This window comes from Diospyros lotus, chromosome 8 (genome assembly GCF_014633365.1).
Source record: "Diospyros lotus cultivar Yz01 chromosome 8, ASM1463336v1, whole genome shotgun sequence".
NCBI classification, from domain to species: domain Eukaryota; kingdom Viridiplantae; phylum Streptophyta; class Magnoliopsida; order Ericales; family Ebenaceae; genus Diospyros; species Diospyros lotus.
In genome coordinates this window covers 13,192,263-13,209,740 of record NC_068345.1, presented here as the reverse complement: position 1 = coordinate 13,209,740, position 17,478 = coordinate 13,192,263, and the positions used below count along the sequence as shown (strand labels likewise).

Here is a 17,478-nt window from a genome sequence, read left to right as displayed (position 1 = left end):
AACAATCTTAAAATATCAACAACAAAGATACATCAGTTGTTGCTTGGGTTAACAGAAAATTCTTCAATCGAAGCTACAAGAACATCTAGGGAAAGGTTCGAACTGGAATCAAGAAAAATCATCACTTCTTTTTGCCTGCAAGGCGGCATATTTTGCTATTCCGAATTACACCATGTTGGTACGCAAACGTCTTCAAGGTTTCTGTGGGATTGAAGGCTCCAAAAATTTTAAACATACCCTTCTTTAATTATCAACAAATTATATTGTATCTCTTTCTAAGAGAGATTTACAATGTTGTTGAGTGTTCCAATACATAGATACAACTGAGTACAAGAAAAAAAAAATTAAAAATACAGAGGGTGGTGGAAATCTTCTTATAGATTTTTATTTGTTCATAATGAATGACGATACCTCACATATCAAAGACAATGTAAAAAAATTGAACATATATAGTTCAATTATGCGAGTGAAGATACAACTGTAGGGCTTTCTTCATCTCACAAATCGAGGATGGGGATTGACATATTTCTAAACACACATTCAAGCTGCAGGCTTCAGATACAATCGTTCTAAGTTAAAACTGCCAAATACCGGAAACTTGGAGCGACCTGGTTACCTATAACAGCTTGGAGTGATCTGATTACATTAACAAAGCAGAACAGAACAAACAGGAAAAGATATTTGGTTCCAACAGAGAGCCGAGGCTCCTGAAATCTGGAGGACAACAATAGTAATGTATTTTAAACTTCAGATAATCAGCCCCTAAAAATTTAGTCAATGGTTTCAAGAAAAGGGTAATCCGTATAGCCAATAACAGGATCGGAAGTGTAGAAAGTTTCCCTGTTGTACTTATTAAGAGGAGCATTGATCTCAAACCTCCGTGGCAGATCTGGATTGGCCAAGAACCAACGTCCATAAGCAACAAGATCTGCATGGTTCTGTGCCACAGCTTTGTTGCCTTCTTCTCTGTTAAAACCCGCAGCCACCATGAAAGTGCCATTGAAAGCTTTCCTCATTGGCATAAGACTGTCTTGGGTTTCTGTTATTTCTCCAAGAATTTTCATTCTTGGCTCCACCACGTGGCAGTATAGAATACCGTATTTATTCAAGGCTTCGACCATATACAGACCCAGAGCATTTGGATTTGAGTCTCCTGCTTCCATGAAGTGAGCAAATGGAGAAAGCCTAATCCCAACCTTATCTGCTCCTATCTCATTAGTAACAGCTTCAACAATTTCAAGAGCAAACCGACATCTGTTCTCAAGAGATCCTCCATATTGATCATTTCGATCGTTGACTTGGTCTTTCAGAAACTGCTCTATTAGATAACCATGAGCTCCATGGATCTCAACTCCATCAAAACCTGCATATGATATCAGACAGCGACTATCATTATGTGAAAGAAGAATGATGATCAACTCTTACACTTCATCTGGTGTGAGGAAAATTTCATAAAATATATCAATAGATGAACTCACATCGTACTGATCAAGGTAGGTTGCCGGATGAATGAAAATTTGCAAGATTAATTGAGTATACGTCTTAAACTAGCCTAAGTTTGTATAGTTTTTACCTCCCAATAGAAAATGTTGCTCCACATGATCCAGCAAGAGCACATAGGCATTATGTGTAATAATAATTCAAAGAAGTCTGTTTCATAGCCGACATAAGGTATCATGACCTTATATTTTTCTTAAGATACATATTTTTCCTATCCTGTATAAGACCTTGCTTGAGATATAGAAATTTCCAGACCATATTCAATAACATTAGAATTATCTAGTTGGTTGGACCAAGGATTAGGAACTTGAGAAAGAAAATGAGTTAACAAGGCAGTTTGCCATCTATTACAGGCTTACAGTTTCAGCATAACTCAACTGTACCTGAAACTGTTGTTGATTTCCTTCTATCTCTCGATCAATTTATTTTTTCTCAACCTAAAGACTGAAATCAGCCCAAGCAAGAAGTTCATTATGTTAAAATGACCAGCTTTTCTCATTTCCTTTAGTGGTTGGACTGTCATACAATACATAAAAGGCTAAACGCTTAAGTTGGCAAGAAGGCACAACTCAACTTGGAATTTGGACTAAAACATGCATGTCAATGCATGTGGGTTTCTATGATCAGATAAGCTTATGTGGATCTTCCATGGGATTGACACGGCACTGATGTATCTTTGTTTCATCAAAATGCTAATGAAGTGTGATGGATGGACCAAGATAGCAAAAATGGGAAAGTTCAGTGCCTAATTGTTCGTATTTCAAACAAAAGGAACCAAATTGAAGTTAGCCATTCCAAACAGAGATGTCAAATTAGTTTACCCAATTTTGAAGTTAGCCACAAACTTACCAGCTTCAATTGCATTCTTTGCAGCAAGTCTAAAATCATTGACAATTTGCGGAATTTCATCTGTCCTTAGCCGTCGGGGAGGTGTAAAGTATGCAACATCATAACCTTTAGATTGAAGTTGAGGCGTTATAGACTTGTCGGTGGAAGAGATTGGAGCCTGATGATTTGGCTGAAAATCTGTACAAATTGCATTAATTATTTCACAGTGAACCAACTTGTAGAAAGCCCTAATACTGATAAGGGAAGTAGGTCACCACAAAATATAAAATACAGAATTTTTTACTTATTTATTTATTTTGCGGTTTGGGGCTAGGGCTGGATGAAGAAAGCAAATATATTAACATAGATTGATGCATGAGAGGAGGATTAAAGGAAAAATGCCAGACAAACATGGAGAGGAGGTGAAGGGAGAAGAAAGACAGCCCACTAATATATTAACACAGATTTGATTAAGATAACCAAAATGTACTGCTATTATTGATATTCAACTACATTAGCAAAGATATGAATAATTTGGTAAGTGAAGGAGTGGAGAAAGGAAAAAGAAAAGGCCAACAAGCAGATGACATAATAAACCTTCATTTTTTAAACAATCAAAAAGTTTTCAGAAGCAACCATCTTAAGTCCACAGGATCTTCTCCACTCAGGAAAAACTAAAAACAAAAAGGGAAAAACTAGTTTTTGTTGGGGACAGGGCAGTGGGGAGAATGAAAGAAAAACAAGTTGAAACAATGTGGCAATAATTCTAGGGAGGAGAAGTTCTAGTTGAAGAGAAATTGTGAAGTAATTCAACCATCTGGAAATTGAAGATATTGGAAAACCAAGATGGATAACATGTTACATTAATGCAATTGGAGCCATCAAAGAATCTGGATAGAATACAGTATCAAGATGGATAACACGTTCCTTCTCTAAATCCCTCAAAAAGCATACATTTGAATGGTTTAGTTTATTCATGTAAAGCATTGCCTATCTGACTGCAACAACAAGAATATCATCTCAAACATGACATGAAAACCCACATTCATTTATAGTAGAAATTCTTGTCAGAATTGGTATTGCAAGATCTCCACCACTTGATCCCCTTAAGAGCAGGCCATTCTAATGGTTAATGATGGATTAAAACTTCATTGCTTTCAATTTAATAATTTTTTCTTTAATATTCTGGCTAAACCAAAAGGTTAAACTAGTGTCAGAGGACCTTCATGGGCAGAATGAGCCTCACCCAACCCCTGCCCCAACCAATCTTTTTGCAAGGAAAGTACATCTAGCTGGCATCTTCTAGTATATGGTGATTATTAGGGAAAAATTCAATATATACCTATGTTCCACGTGCATATTAAGCCAATAAATGTAGCCCAAGCATATAAGATCAGAACAAAAAACTAGCAATGAAAAAGTAGTGGTCCACCGCAAATTTAATTTATGTTACACAAGCAACCACGCTAAGCAAAGAGCAAGAAATATTTTCATTAACCCATTTCTCTTTTTTAATCTTTGGAATGCCATCCTTCATGGAAGAGAACAAAAAAAAGGGACAAAAGTGAAAGCTATACCTTGATTTGAAACTCTTCCCACATGCCAAAGTTGACAAAAGAAGGTTCCACCTCTAGCATGAACAGCATCTACTATAGGTTTCCAAGCTTCAACTTGTTCTTTTGTCCATATACCAGGTGTATCTGTATACCTTCACTCAAAGAGAATGCAGTAGTAACAGATAAGATACTTCCACACTCATGCTTATAAACATGCATTTTAAAGATCAAGACTGCATATCATCCTTCCAACTATCAAAAACATAGAACCATGGAAACCCATAAATATAATTATTTAACAAACCCTTGTGCAGTATCTGAAACTCCGGTTGCTTCAGTAATGAGAAGACCCCCTTTTGTGGTCCTTTGTGAGTAATATAAGATGGCATGTGGTTGAGGAACATTGTTGTAAGATCTTTGCCTGGTCAATGGTGCCAAGACAATTCTGAAGAGAGAAAAATGACCAGGAGAAAAATATCACTACATCCAGAATTAGTTTAATGGCCAAATGGGAGTAGAAGAAAAGTACCAGACATATTACATTACACATGGAATTCATTGGTAAAGAAAAAAAAAACTATGTAAACGAACAATGCACACAGCATGGACATGCCACCCCCATTATATGGCTTAGAATGTTGGGCAGTTAAACACAAACATGTGCAAGAGATCAGTGTAGTTGAGATAAGGTTGTTAGGCAAATGTGTGGCCATACAACAAAAGACAAAATAGAAATCAGATCGCACATAATAAGGTTGGGAGTGGCACTTATTGAAAATAAGATGTGAGGGTAGTGAATAAGATGGCTTGGATATGTGAACAAAAGACCAATAGATATACTTGTGGGGCAAGTGAATGAAATGGAGTAAGTTTGTAACAAAAATTGGAGAGAAAAACCAAAGAAAACTGCAGTTGGAACCTTCAAACATGATACAGACAGAATACAGTAGCCTTACACATGATATGACCATGGATGGAGATAGTGAAGGTATAGAAATCATGTAATAAGGCTTGTAATTATTGTTGTTGTTGTACACAATTAGGTGCCAATATTATAACAATAGCTCCTTTGTGGTTTAAAAAATAATAATAATAAAGAACACACGCGCAGACAAGGTAAAGAAAAAGATTCAACAAAGACCAACTGGAAGATGTATGACTAATGAACTTGAAAAAAAAAAAAAAACCTTAAGCGTTAATGCTGATTACAACTAAACCAGAATTAGAAAATCTGGCAAGACTCAAGCCACGACCAACAACATGAACTGCACTTGTCATTGAATGTAACCATGAAAATGAGATTTATCGAGTCTATTAGGGAAAGGGAACTGAAATTGGAAAAACATAAAATCAAAAGAAGGGGGCATCGTCCAAATCAAAGCAAAGCCACAACTACCAGGAACTTCAGAAGTGAAAAGAGAAAAGAAAGAACGTTTCTCTTCAAAATTTGGGAGAATCAAGAAAAGGAAGATGCAACCTTCCCCATCCCTTTATTTGTTGGTCAAACAAAGGGATTTGTATAACTAGGATTTGGCTGCATAGGCTGAGGAAATTCAGGTCAAACAGAAGTAAATCAATTAAAAATAGAACACAATAATAAACCAAAAGATGAAAAACCATGTCCATGCCTGAATACTCTATTCAGAAACATTTCATATAACTCCAACAAGATAATAAAATAAATAATAGTTAATTCAAAAAAAGACTTAACTAGACTCAGAGAAGATGGCTTATGAAATGAAGTGCTGAATTCCACGTATACAGCAACGGGAGAAAATATTTAAAAGAAAAAAAAGAGCGCCAAAATTGTTGTCCACATTCGGCACTCTGTTGCCGAAAATAAGACTCATGCTACGCAAACCCCCAAATCCAGTAAATAAAGGAACATAAGAAAAGAGAAAGGGGAAAAGATCAATTGGGGATTAAATTAAGCAAAGTACACCAGCATTTGAATGATATACATATATATATACGTACCTGTGAGAAAGTTGAAAGTTTCCCATCTTGTAAGGGGTGAGAAGGGGAAGCGGAACATGCTCTTCTTGCTCGTGCCTTTCCATTCTTTCTTTAGTTTACAGTAGAGATGGAAAACTGGTGCTGGATGATCTTTGTGGATGGCGAATGAGATGAGATGCTCAAAGACTGGAAAGCAGGGGTATTTATAGAGTGCCACACCCACCTTCGTTTGTTCATGTCTTGCTGCACCGATTGATTCAAACAGAAACAGCAGGTCAAAATAGGCCGGCCCAGGTGGCGGCTGAATACTGATTGATCTACTCCTCCCCGAACATCTTGATCCTGCTGCGAGGGAGACAAAGAGAACTTGCTTTGCGCCACTCCCCATTCTGCGGATGCATGGAGGACCCAATTTGTAAAGAGCAGTAGTGAAATCTATATCTTATTGCTGGATAAATAAAAAACAAAGTAAATAAATGCAATCCATCCAGCCGCGGCGCCGAATGAAATTTGCTATCGTCACCGCTCACCTCAGCACATTGGGGGCTGATGTTTCGGTCCCAACTGCTCTCTACATATAATGCATGCATGTCATGTTTATTAATATATGAAAAATGCGAAAAATGCTAGAAAGCCCGAGGAGTTTACCGACAGGATTATCGAAAGGGCAAAAAGATAATTTTGCCCCCCGCCCCTACTTCTCTCCTCTACCCCCTATGGTCGCTGCCCTAACCTTGTCGCCACCCTCACCTTGCCTCGTCGCTGCGCCTCCATCGCCTCACCATCCTCACCTCGCCTTGCCTCTGTCGCCCCGCTGGCATCGCCGCCTCGTCACGCCGATTTGCTGCAACGATGATTGGCGAGGCAAGGCGGCGATGGCAGTGGGGCGACGAAAGTAAGGCGAGGCGACGGAGGCGCAACGACTAGGCGAGGCGAATGTGGCAACGTGGTTAGGGAAGCGGTCATGGGAGGGAGAGGAGAGAAGCAGGGGCGGGGGCAATTTTATCTTTTTGCCCCCTTTTTGTAAATCTTTCTGTGACTCTCTCTGGCTCTGTAGTGGAGTTCTTAATATATACGTAAGGATACAATAAAAAATATATATCTATACAACTTAACAAATTAATAATTACAAAAAAAAAGTCACTATTATATCAATTTATATTAATATTTTTTAAAATGTAATATGGATATATATAAGGCATATTGCCATGAATACCTTATATATAATATATAATTTTGAAATTTATGTATTCAATCTCTTTTAATGAAGATAAGACTTAGGATACTTGTGTATGTTACTGTTTATTGTAATTAATATATAAATTTATTTATTTTATTTTATGAAATTATTGATGTATTTTAGGTAAGAATAGAAAATTAGAGCTGAATATCAAGCAAGAAAATAAGAAAAGATGTGGGGAAGAAAAAATGTATTTGATTAAGCAAATAAATATATAATCTAAAGCTAAAAATTAAAACTTTATCACATAATTTTATAATAAAATCCTAAAATGTTAACAAAAAAACAATATCACAATAAAGATAAAGCAAATTATAATAAAATCCTAATTAAATATTAAATTGATGAGTTGGGTGAGAAAGGTTGTCGAGTTTTGAGATGGCAACTTGCAAACCACTGCTAGTAGGAAAAAAAAAAGGTTTTATTTAAGAAGATTACCATATAAACTGTAATATCTCGGTATTTTGAAAAAAAAATAATTTATTTTAGATTTATTGGTGATTTGTGGGTTTGAAAAAGTTGATAGGAGAAATTAAAATTATTGTGTTTTTGAGTTGAGAGATGATTCTGTTAGAATAGAAGTGCTATGGCACACACTAAGAGGGGAGTGAATTGGATAATTTAAAAACATAATTGAACTTGAAAAACTTTTTGATATAAATTAAGGTTTTAGTGATTTAAAAACGTAAAACATATAAAATGACAAATATAAGTTTGCAAAAATAAATGAGTAATAATGAATTGCTTGGAAAGATAAATAGAGCAAAGAACACAAACACAAAAGAACACAATGATATATAGTGGTTCGGCTTAACCCAAGCCTCATCTACCACCTTAGCTCCTCACTAAGGATTTTGCAAACAATCCACTAAAACCTCTTATCACTTCGGATAGGCCCTCTAGCACCAAACTAGGAAATACAACCTCTTGCTTTCAAGCAAGCCCTCTAGCAATATAAGCTAGGAAAAACAACCTCTTGGTTTCAAGCAAGCCCTCTAGCAATATAAGATAGGAAACACAAGAAAGATATAAAAGAGAGTTTATAAGAGTATATCCTCTTAGTTATAATGACTCTCAATAAATGTACAAGGCTTGAATCAAATGAAACAAATTTAGTACAAAGCCTTTTGAGAGAAAAGTAGAAGCATAAATGTAAATCGAGAAGTATGAAATAATCCTTAAGCTCACTTCATTTCATTCCCATTCATTAGCCTCTTCTTGGTCATCAATGAGTTGTATATATAGACATCTCATAAGATCTAAGAGAAAACTAGCCGTTTGTGACCGTTGGGATTTGAAAAACTAGTCATTGTGCTTTCTGCGAAAGAAACTTAGTCGACAGATGAAAATGGTTAGTCGACAGAATCAAGCAAAAATAACAGGCTTAGTCGACAGAGAAAATAGGTTGGTCGACCAAGTCATAAAGACAACAAGGCACTTAGTTGACCAAGACAAAAATAGGCATGGTAGTTAGTCGACTAAGGGTACCCATCTGTCGACAGACTCAAAGAATTAGTCGACCAAGTCATATAAAAAACACTGTTAGTCGACCAAGGTTTAAGGTTAGTCGACCAAGACCATAACATATATACTGTTAGTTGACCAATGTTTATAGTTAGTTGACCAAGGCACAAACAAACACACTGTTAGTAGACAGATCCCATAGCTTTAGTCGACCAAGCAAGAGCAAATTCAATCCAACATATTTATATTTTCTCATGTTCCTTAATTTATATTCTACCTTCCATTTACTTTAATACATAAATGTAAATAACAAAGTACCCCCCATTTGAATTCAATAAAAATATCAAAAAAATAAAAATCCATAAGAATAAGAAAGTAGAATTTGGGTTTTAGTACAAACTTATGATTTTGCGATTTTACCACCTCCAAGATATATACTTTCTATTTTTTGAAAAATTCATTAAAAATCATTTTATCACCAATGAATGTTATCTGTTGAATTATCGGGAGTTAGTTTTTTAAAAAGAAAATATTTTCATGTATGTCTCCTTATAAGGTATTAACTTTCCAGACTTAGAAAAATATGACTTTGAAATCTTGATACTGGAAATTCATTTGGTTTTCATTCTCACAAAATGATACTTGATATTGAAATTGATTTATGTTGAAAACCATAACCTTGATTCATGATTTATGGACTAAATAAAATATTGTTTTTCATCATCAAAACTAAGTATACAAAAGTAAAATAACAGATTCAAAGTTTAAGAAAATTTTTGGAGTCTAAGCGTAATTTTAGAAATTTAGAGTTGAATTGATATAAAATTAACTTTTGCATGTATACAAGTGATGAGGTTCATTGCCTTGTTGCAGGGCGTGCCCTAATAAGTCTTTGGCCACTGGCAAGTTGCGGGTTTGAATCATAGGGGAGGCATCAGAATTTTTCTAAAGGCAAGCAAGGCATGAAACAACGTTGTGTTAGGGCCATGCGCTTGTTGTGCTCTGTAATGACCCGAATTTAGTTATTAAATGTTATATCATGCTTTGAGGTTGAGTTTGGTAGCCTTGATTTGTAATATGATATTTTTGGCGATTATTAATTAAGTGTTGTGTCTAAGTTTGGAATATCTAATGATATATAATGTTACATTCAAGTTGGGAGCTTTTGTGGTGTGGTATCCAGATGTAGGCATGAGGTATTAGGATGATGTTTGACTGTTGTATTCAGATGAGAATGAGGCTAATTCGAATGAGTTTTTGTGAGTATGATTCGAATGTTACAATGAGTGATTTGTAATATGATATTTTGCAATTTTATTTTATTTTGAGAATTGCTTTAATTTAGTGCTCGTATTAAGGTTGATGTTAATTATACCCTCGATTGACCTAACATGTGACCCAACTGACATGGCGGCTGAGGTGCCTTGTTGATTTGTCCAATAATTAACATATCAACAAAACAACATTGTTTTACCTTATGATTTGCAGTAAGAGTAAGGCAAAATAATATCGTATCTTTTTGTCAATGCATCAATCGAGAATAAAATTGACATCAATCTTAAAGTACGAGGACCAAATTGAAGTATTTCTTAAAATGGGTTAAAATTAAAAAAATGACCTAAAGTTAAGGATAGATCAGCTTATTAGCCTTTTCTTTTTTTACTTTTACCCAAACACCATAAAAAATCACAAAATATTTTTATCTGTCAATTTCGATCATTGTGCGCAAATGCAAACACTAAACTGAGAGCAAGATAAATGAATCAATAATAAATAATTGACTTGCTTGGATTAGATCTCTAATGTTTATTACTACCAAGGGTGAACATCAACCCATACCCATTGGCTCTGGAGAGCTACTTGAATCCGTTGTCTTGCCAGGGCAAGGTGGGTACATAGTAGTGAGCTACCTGAAACATTCCTTCATGACACCTCTTTTCTTTTAGGTGATTAGGGCTAAGACCCAAGGACTCTAAAAGTAACTCTTCATAATAGGTGTGCTAATCTCATCACATATTTTCAATACTCTAACATGATATCTCGAAAGTTAAAATATAATAATAGTAATAATAATAACTAGATTCAATTGATATTTAATTAACAAGCACATACTATTATAATTATATACATATATATTGGTCAAAATACAAGTGTCAAAAGATATTAATGTTCAAAAACAACTTATAACTCATTTGGACCCAAAAAAGGATAATAGTTTCTTTCTTTTTTTTAAATAAAAGTATTTTGTAATTTTTTATGGTGTTTGGATAAAAAAAAAAAAAGGACTAATAGGTTGTTTATCCTCAACTTTGGGTCATTTTTTAATTTTATCCCATTTTAATAATTGCTTCAATTTGGTCTTCATACTTTGAGATTGATGACAATTTTATCCTCGATTGGCACATCAGCAAAACGACATCGTTTTGCCTTGCTTTTACTACAAACTATAAGGAAAAATGATGTCATTTCTGAACAAACCATAAGGATAAAATTAATATCAATCTTAAAGTACAAGGACCAAATTGAAGCACTTCTCAAAACAAGATAAAATTGCAAAATGGCCCTAAGTTGAGGGTAAAGCAAACTATTAGCCCTTCACTAATTTACTTTCCTTTCATACATGCATCACATATATGAACCTCTTTCATATTTTAGTTTTGACAATCCTTTAACAAGATTATTTTTGGATAGTTTAGCAAGAACAGTCATACTCGCATGTCCTAACATATTGTGCCATAACCAAGAGTTTTGAGAAATGGAAGCAACTAGACAACTTTCTATACTCAATGATAATATGTCTAAGTACACTATATATACATTCCCTATCCTATTTCCTATCAATCTTGATTCATTTGATTATAAGCAAGCAACTTCACAAGAATTTTATGATCTTTGTCACATAATTGGCTTATACTAATCAAATTACGTTTTAGTCCTTGAACCAAGAACACATTTTCTAAAATCAAATTAGGGAAGGAGATTATACCTATACCAAGTATTTTACCTTTGAAATTGTCTCCATATACAACATTACCTCTGTTTTTGTAAATGATGTTGTTGAAGAGCTATTCATCCCTAGTCATATGCTTAGATCATTTGTTATCAAGAAACCATTTGCTTCCCATTTGATTTGATTCCAAGGCAACCTTATCATCTTCATTTGCCATGAGACAAAGATTGACCTCTTCTTGGTCACTTGATCCCTCACTTGATAAGTCTTCATCACTCCATGTAGCAAGTGCTTTCTTTTTCCCTTTCTTTGAGCTCTTCTTCAAGAAAGGACATTCCATCCTTATATGGCCTAGTTTCTTGCACTCATAATATCGAATTTCCTTAGTGGTATTTTCCTTTTGAACTTTATCTTTCTTGAAGTTTTTTTTTTTTTGGTTGAATCTACCTTTTTTGAGAAATATATTGTATTTCTTAGCTAATAGAGCCATATCTTCATTATCACTGTCAAGGTCTTCATCTTGATCTTTGTCTACCTTAAAAGCTGTTGGATCGAGAGGTACTATAGCACACACCAAGAAGGGGGTGAATTGGATATTTTAAAAAATTTTGATAGAACTTGAAAACTTTTTGACCCAATCGAGATTTTAGTGATTTAAAACATATAACATATGAAATGACAAATGTAAAGCAAGAAGAATAAATGACACAAAGGATTTATAGTGGTTCGGCTTAAACCAAGCCTAATCCACTACCTTAACTCCCACTAAAGATTTTAAACCAATTCATTAAAACCTCCTACTTACACAAGTAGGCCATCTAGCTACACAAGCTAGGAAATACAAGAAGTGTACAATTGGAGAGAATCTAAGAGATGAATCTCTTAGTTACAATGTCTCTCAAAAATGATACAAGGCTTGAAATGAATAATTACAAGTGAAGATCAAAGCATTGAAGAGAGAAAAATAAAGCACAATCAATATAAATACAAATGTGTATACGATGTAAGCTCAAATAATTTCCTTTCCATCCATTAGCCTTCTCTTGATGATCCATGACTTGTATTTATAAGCTTCCCAAGAGATTGAAGAGAAATGTAGCCGTTTGTGACCGTTGGAGTTTGAAAAACTAGCCGTTGGAAGCTTTCTGCAAAAGATATAGTCGACAGAAGAAAATACATAATTGACTATTTTTACAAGTAAAACAAGATATAGTCGACAGATAAAAAAGCATAGTCGACTATCTTCTAACACAAATTTCCCATAGTCGACAGACACAAAGACATAGTCGATAGATGTAAAAATATGAAGAGGATTTTGAATTTTATGAACAAAAATAGTCAACAAATGAAAAGCCATAGTCGACTATCCTTACATGATAGTCGACAGAAGCCTTAAATAGTCAACAGATCAAACCAGCATAGTCAACTATTTTCAGACATAGTCGACAGCACTAAACCACATAGTCGACTATCCATAAACATAGTCAACAGAACACAAACACATAGTCCACTATTCTTTTTATAAAAACTGAATCGATAAATGATAACATGGAAAAAGAATATTTGAATCATAAAATTCTTTAACATGGAAATCTCATAACTTTATTTCATCATCAAAATTATATCAAATGCAAAACATCAAAAGCTTCATTTTCATTTTCTTAAAATCTTCTCATACATATCTTTTTAACATGATTTCGTGGGTCATCAAGGAGCCTAGCCAATTATCAAAAGATTAAGTATCTAAATCCTTAGTTTCTATTATAGTAGTTACCTTAGGATTCCATGCCCTTGGAAGGCATCTTAGGATTTTTCTTACCCTTTCACCACTAGAGTAGACTTTTCCTAATGATTCCAATTCGGTAACAATGTTGTTGAATTGGGTGAAAATTTCTTTGATGGTCTCATCCTCCTTCATGGAAAACAATTCATAATCATGGGTTAGCAAGTTAATTTTGGTTTCTTAAACCTACTTTGTACCTTCATGTGTCACTTCCAATTTATCCCAAATTTCTTTGGCAATTTTGCATGTTGACACACGATTGAATTTCTCGGGGCTTAAAGCACAAAACAATGTATTCATTGCTTTGGCATTGATCTCCACTGCCTTTCTTTCCTTATCAATACAATCCTTGTTTCTTTCAACCAAGAGTAAAGATACTCCTTCCATTATAACCTGTAAAATGTTAGTATCTTGCATAAGGACACATAAAAGTCTTTTCTTCAAATACCCATAGTTTGTTTCATTAAAAAATGAAGGTCTAGAGGTGCTTTAGCCTTCATCTTGCATTGATCCAAAGATACGTGCCATGTGTGGATCTTCCGTAGGTGATTAAACCTGAAATACAAGATAACCTACTCTGATATCAATTGTTAGGGGTGGATTAAGTGTTTTTAAAAATTCATTGAGATTTGAAAATTTTCGCTTGAAATGTGGAGTAAGTGTTATAAAACAGTGAATGAAAAATGAAGTTTGCAATGCGTGAACAATATGAAGCAAGTCTAAAAGAATGATACAAGTAATTTATAGCGGTTCGGCTCAACCAGCCTATTTCACTACCTTAACTCCTCACTATGGATTTTCAAATCCACTAAGACCTCTTACTTGAACTCAAGTAGGTCTTCTAGCAATCAGTTAGGTAAATACAAATCCTCTTACCATTGCTCGATAGGTCCTCTAGCTCACAACTTAAGCAATACAACAATAAATGTTTACAATCAATGAGAATCTAGGAGACAACTCTCTTAGTTACAATAAGGCTCATACAAGAATCACAGACTACAACAAATATTACAATAGATACACTTTGCCTTTGAATGAAAATGAAAGCATAAAGAGAAATATGAGATGGGAGATTTGCTTGAGCACTTGCACTTGTTCATTAGCTCTCCCACAAGCTCCTTCATGCTCTATATATAGCTTTTTGGTCAGCTAATCACTTAAATTCAATTTAATGATCGTTGCCTTTAATGGCCATTGCCCCGCATTAAATACCTGAAAACTAGCTTTTTAATGCTGTCAGAACAAAAACTATCAACAAATTCATAGAATCAATTGACCATTTCTTTCAAAACATTTGAATTTTAAAACAAGTTTTCAAGAACTTTCAACATTTTAATAAAGAAGTCGACTTGAATAACCAAATTGTCAACTGTTTTAGATGTAAGGTCGACCATTTTAGAAAATAGTTGATCATTTTTAGGCTAAAACGAATGGGATATGCAAAAACTATCGACCGTTCTTGTGAACTGTCGACTGGGTATTTTTTCACTCTCTGTTCTTTTCACGTAAGTTCAAAAAATGTTGACCATCACTGTATAATGTCGACATGTTGTTAAAACAGTCAACCGTTTTCCCAAACCCAAAAGATGTTTTCAAATTTCTCAAAGAAAACTATCAACCGTTAAAAGGTAATGCCGATAGCATGGCCAAAACACCAATTCTTAGTAGGTCAATGCAAGGTTTTACATTTTTAGAGCATTTTCAATACAAAAAGTAGCACAGCGGAAGTATAAAGCATACATAGTGGAAACAAAATCAACCTTGCAAGACTCAATATTCATCATCGATATGCTAAAACAAAAAAACCCATGCTATAAGGGGTTTGGCGGTATACCTCTCAAATGAAGATCCAGTGTCGATTGTCCACATAGTGGCTGCTCTTCTTCCTATTTAGCAAGCTCCCATGTACCTGTAGTGTCCAGGTGACCATCTCACCACCCCAATCCTAGAGGATCTAGTCAGTTCACGTTTGACCACCTCGGAACCCTCCAACAGAGCCATGATAGGACCCTTTCGATGGAGGTGTCCTAAAGCTATTAAGTGGTCCCTTCTTCAGTTATACCATGGCTCTCTAACAACTTATCTATGAGGGAGACAATGAAGAAGATGATGCACTGGCCAAGCTCAAAGTAAGAAGGAGCCTTGGCTGTAGCAATGAAGGAAGAAGAAGAACAAAGAGAAGAAAAAGGAAGAAAGAGGGAGCAGCTCATGCGTTATAACAGCTTAAAACCCCAAAATTCCCTCCAAAATCTCCTTTCCCATCTATTGAATTGTTGTCCACTCCACCTCCCTCCATTCCTCTTCAAATCATTATGCAACAGAACATTTAATGCTTTGATGCGACGAAGCGACGGGGCATTAATGGCATAAACAATTGATTGCACAAGGCATCCGATCGACCGTTTTAGGCAGTTGAGCTGTTGTGCCAACTTACTCATATTAATTAAGTTTTGATGATTAACAAAAAAGGTATTTTCAATATACAAATTATAGTGTTTTTGGTGATTAACAATGAGTATTTTTCTTAAATATATTAATTGTAGTATCAAATTATTTTCGATTAATTTATAAAATATTTTTTTCATAATATATGTATTAGCAGAAATATTATTTTCCATTAAAATTATTTTTTAGAAAATTTCACTATGCACAAAAAATATTTTTCTCAAAAACTAGACTAGAAAGTCGACCCTTAATGCCCTGAAGTCAACTCTCAGTGTGCATGAAAGTTGACCCTTGAAGTCCAAAAGGTCGACTTTTTGGGTGCTAGAAAGTCAACCCTTGAAGGTTGACCCTTTGTGTGCCAGAAGGTCGACCCTTGGCCCAATATTCAGATTTTTCAACCGTTGCAAATTCAAGCAAAGGTCGACCCTTCCCCTTTGGAAGGTCAACCCTCAGCCTAACGGTCAAAAAAATGACCATTTGAAATAGTGCCCCAAATACATAAAAATATCCCCAAACTCATTTTTGAGACAATTAAGTGCTTCCATTGCAAATTCAAATCACCCGAAATCTCTTAAACCTTCTCAAGCAAAACATCCAAACAATTCAAGGCTATCAAAGTGTTATTGCACATCAATTGAAAAGCTACAAGGCAAAAGGAGAAAAATTCTTCAAGTCTTCTACTACAAATTCAAACTTCTCCATTTGAGGTTACAAATTTATTTACTTTATTTATATTTCATTTACCTTATATAATTTGTTCTTAATTGCTTATTTGTGTCCAAATATGGACAAATTATTTATAAACGATAAAATTACCATTGTGGATTGTATAAATTTTCTAGAACCGTTAAAATCTAGGTGAATCTAGTTTCCAAGATAAGTTAGGGTGGAAATCTTGGTATATTGATTGTCTAAAACTCGTTGTAATTTAGGTGTGTATCTAGTTCTCAAGGTGAGTTGGTGTGAAAATCTTAATAAAATTGATTTAGTGGAACCCCAATGGTTGTTAGATCTTGGGAGAGTGGACTAAATGTGTGTAGAAACACCAAATCATTGTAAATTTTTTTGTACCTCATTTTATTTATTCTTATTATATTTTGTGGGTTGTATTAATTATTAATCTTAAACATAATTTATTATATTTATCAAATATATATTCTTAAATAAAATCAATAATCAATAATATTTATTAAAAAAGAGAAAAATTTTAATCACTCAATTTCACCCATCTCTTGAGTAGCCATACCCTAAGGGATCAACAATTTGTATCAGAGCAAACTTCTAAAATAGTTAAATTCTTAGTTTGAACTTTAATTTAAAAGAGATCTAAATGGTCTTATTCACCAATCAAGCTATGGCGGAAGGATCATCACCTTTTAGGCCACCATTCATTGATGACACAAATTTTACCTACTGAAAAATAAGGATGGAGTCTTATTTGATTTCAAAAGATTTTTACTTATGAAAAATTGTTAAAGATGGTTTTGAAAAGTTTAACCTAGATGAGGAAGATTGGAAGGAAGAAAATATTAAAAAATACCAAATGGATTATAAACCAAAATACATAATTTTTTATTCCATTCTGTCTAATAAATATGAAAAATTATTTGTTTATTCTATATCACATCAAATTTGGAAAAAATTAGAAGTAGTGTATAAAGGTACTGATCAAGTAAAAGATACAAAAATTAATCAACAAATGTCATAATATAAAGAATTTAAACTATTTCACAATAAAAATATTAGTGATATGAAT

At 34.3% G+C, this 17,478-nt stretch overlaps 1 protein-coding gene across 2 annotated transcripts; it reads right to left on the bottom strand.

Annotated features, from left to right (window-relative positions):
• Positions 1-360: 360 nt before the first annotated feature.
• On the bottom strand, positions 361-6,231 carry LOC127808278 (putative 12-oxophytodienoate reductase 11). 2 transcript variants are annotated; one of them, XM_052346745.1, is made up of 5 exons: positions 5,862-6,226; positions 4,189-4,329; positions 3,906-4,036; positions 2,350-2,526; positions 361-1,363 (listed from the first exon to the last, which is right to left on the bottom strand). In XM_052346745.1, exons 1-5 carry the CDS (start codon positions 5,942-5,944, stop codon positions 771-773), a joined length of 1,125 nt encoding a protein of 374 aa, XP_052202705.1. In that variant the 5' UTR covers positions 5,945-6,226; the 3' UTR covers positions 361-770. The 2 variants fall into 2 exon arrangements, with proteins under 2 accessions (XP_052202705.1, XP_052202706.1); XM_052346746.1 differs by lacking the exon at positions 4,189-4,329 and having other exon boundaries at positions 5,862-6,231.
• Positions 6,232-17,478: the final 11,247 nt, after the last annotated feature.

Excerpts from the sequence above, each read along its gene's own strand:
- LOC127808278 (XM_052346745.1), bottom strand. The coding sequence starts at position 5,944 with ATGGAAAGGCACGAGCAAGAAGAGCATGTTCCGCTTCCCCTTCTCACC. Across the intron at positions 4,037-4,188 it reads GTTTCAGATACTGCACAAGG|GTATACAGATACACCTGGTA; the intron begins GTTTGTTAAATA and ends CTTTGAGTGAAG. Across the intron at positions 1,364-2,349 it reads AAAGAATGCAATTGAAGCTG|GTTTTGATGGAGTTGAGATC; the intron begins GTAAGTTTGTGG and ends TATCATATGCAG.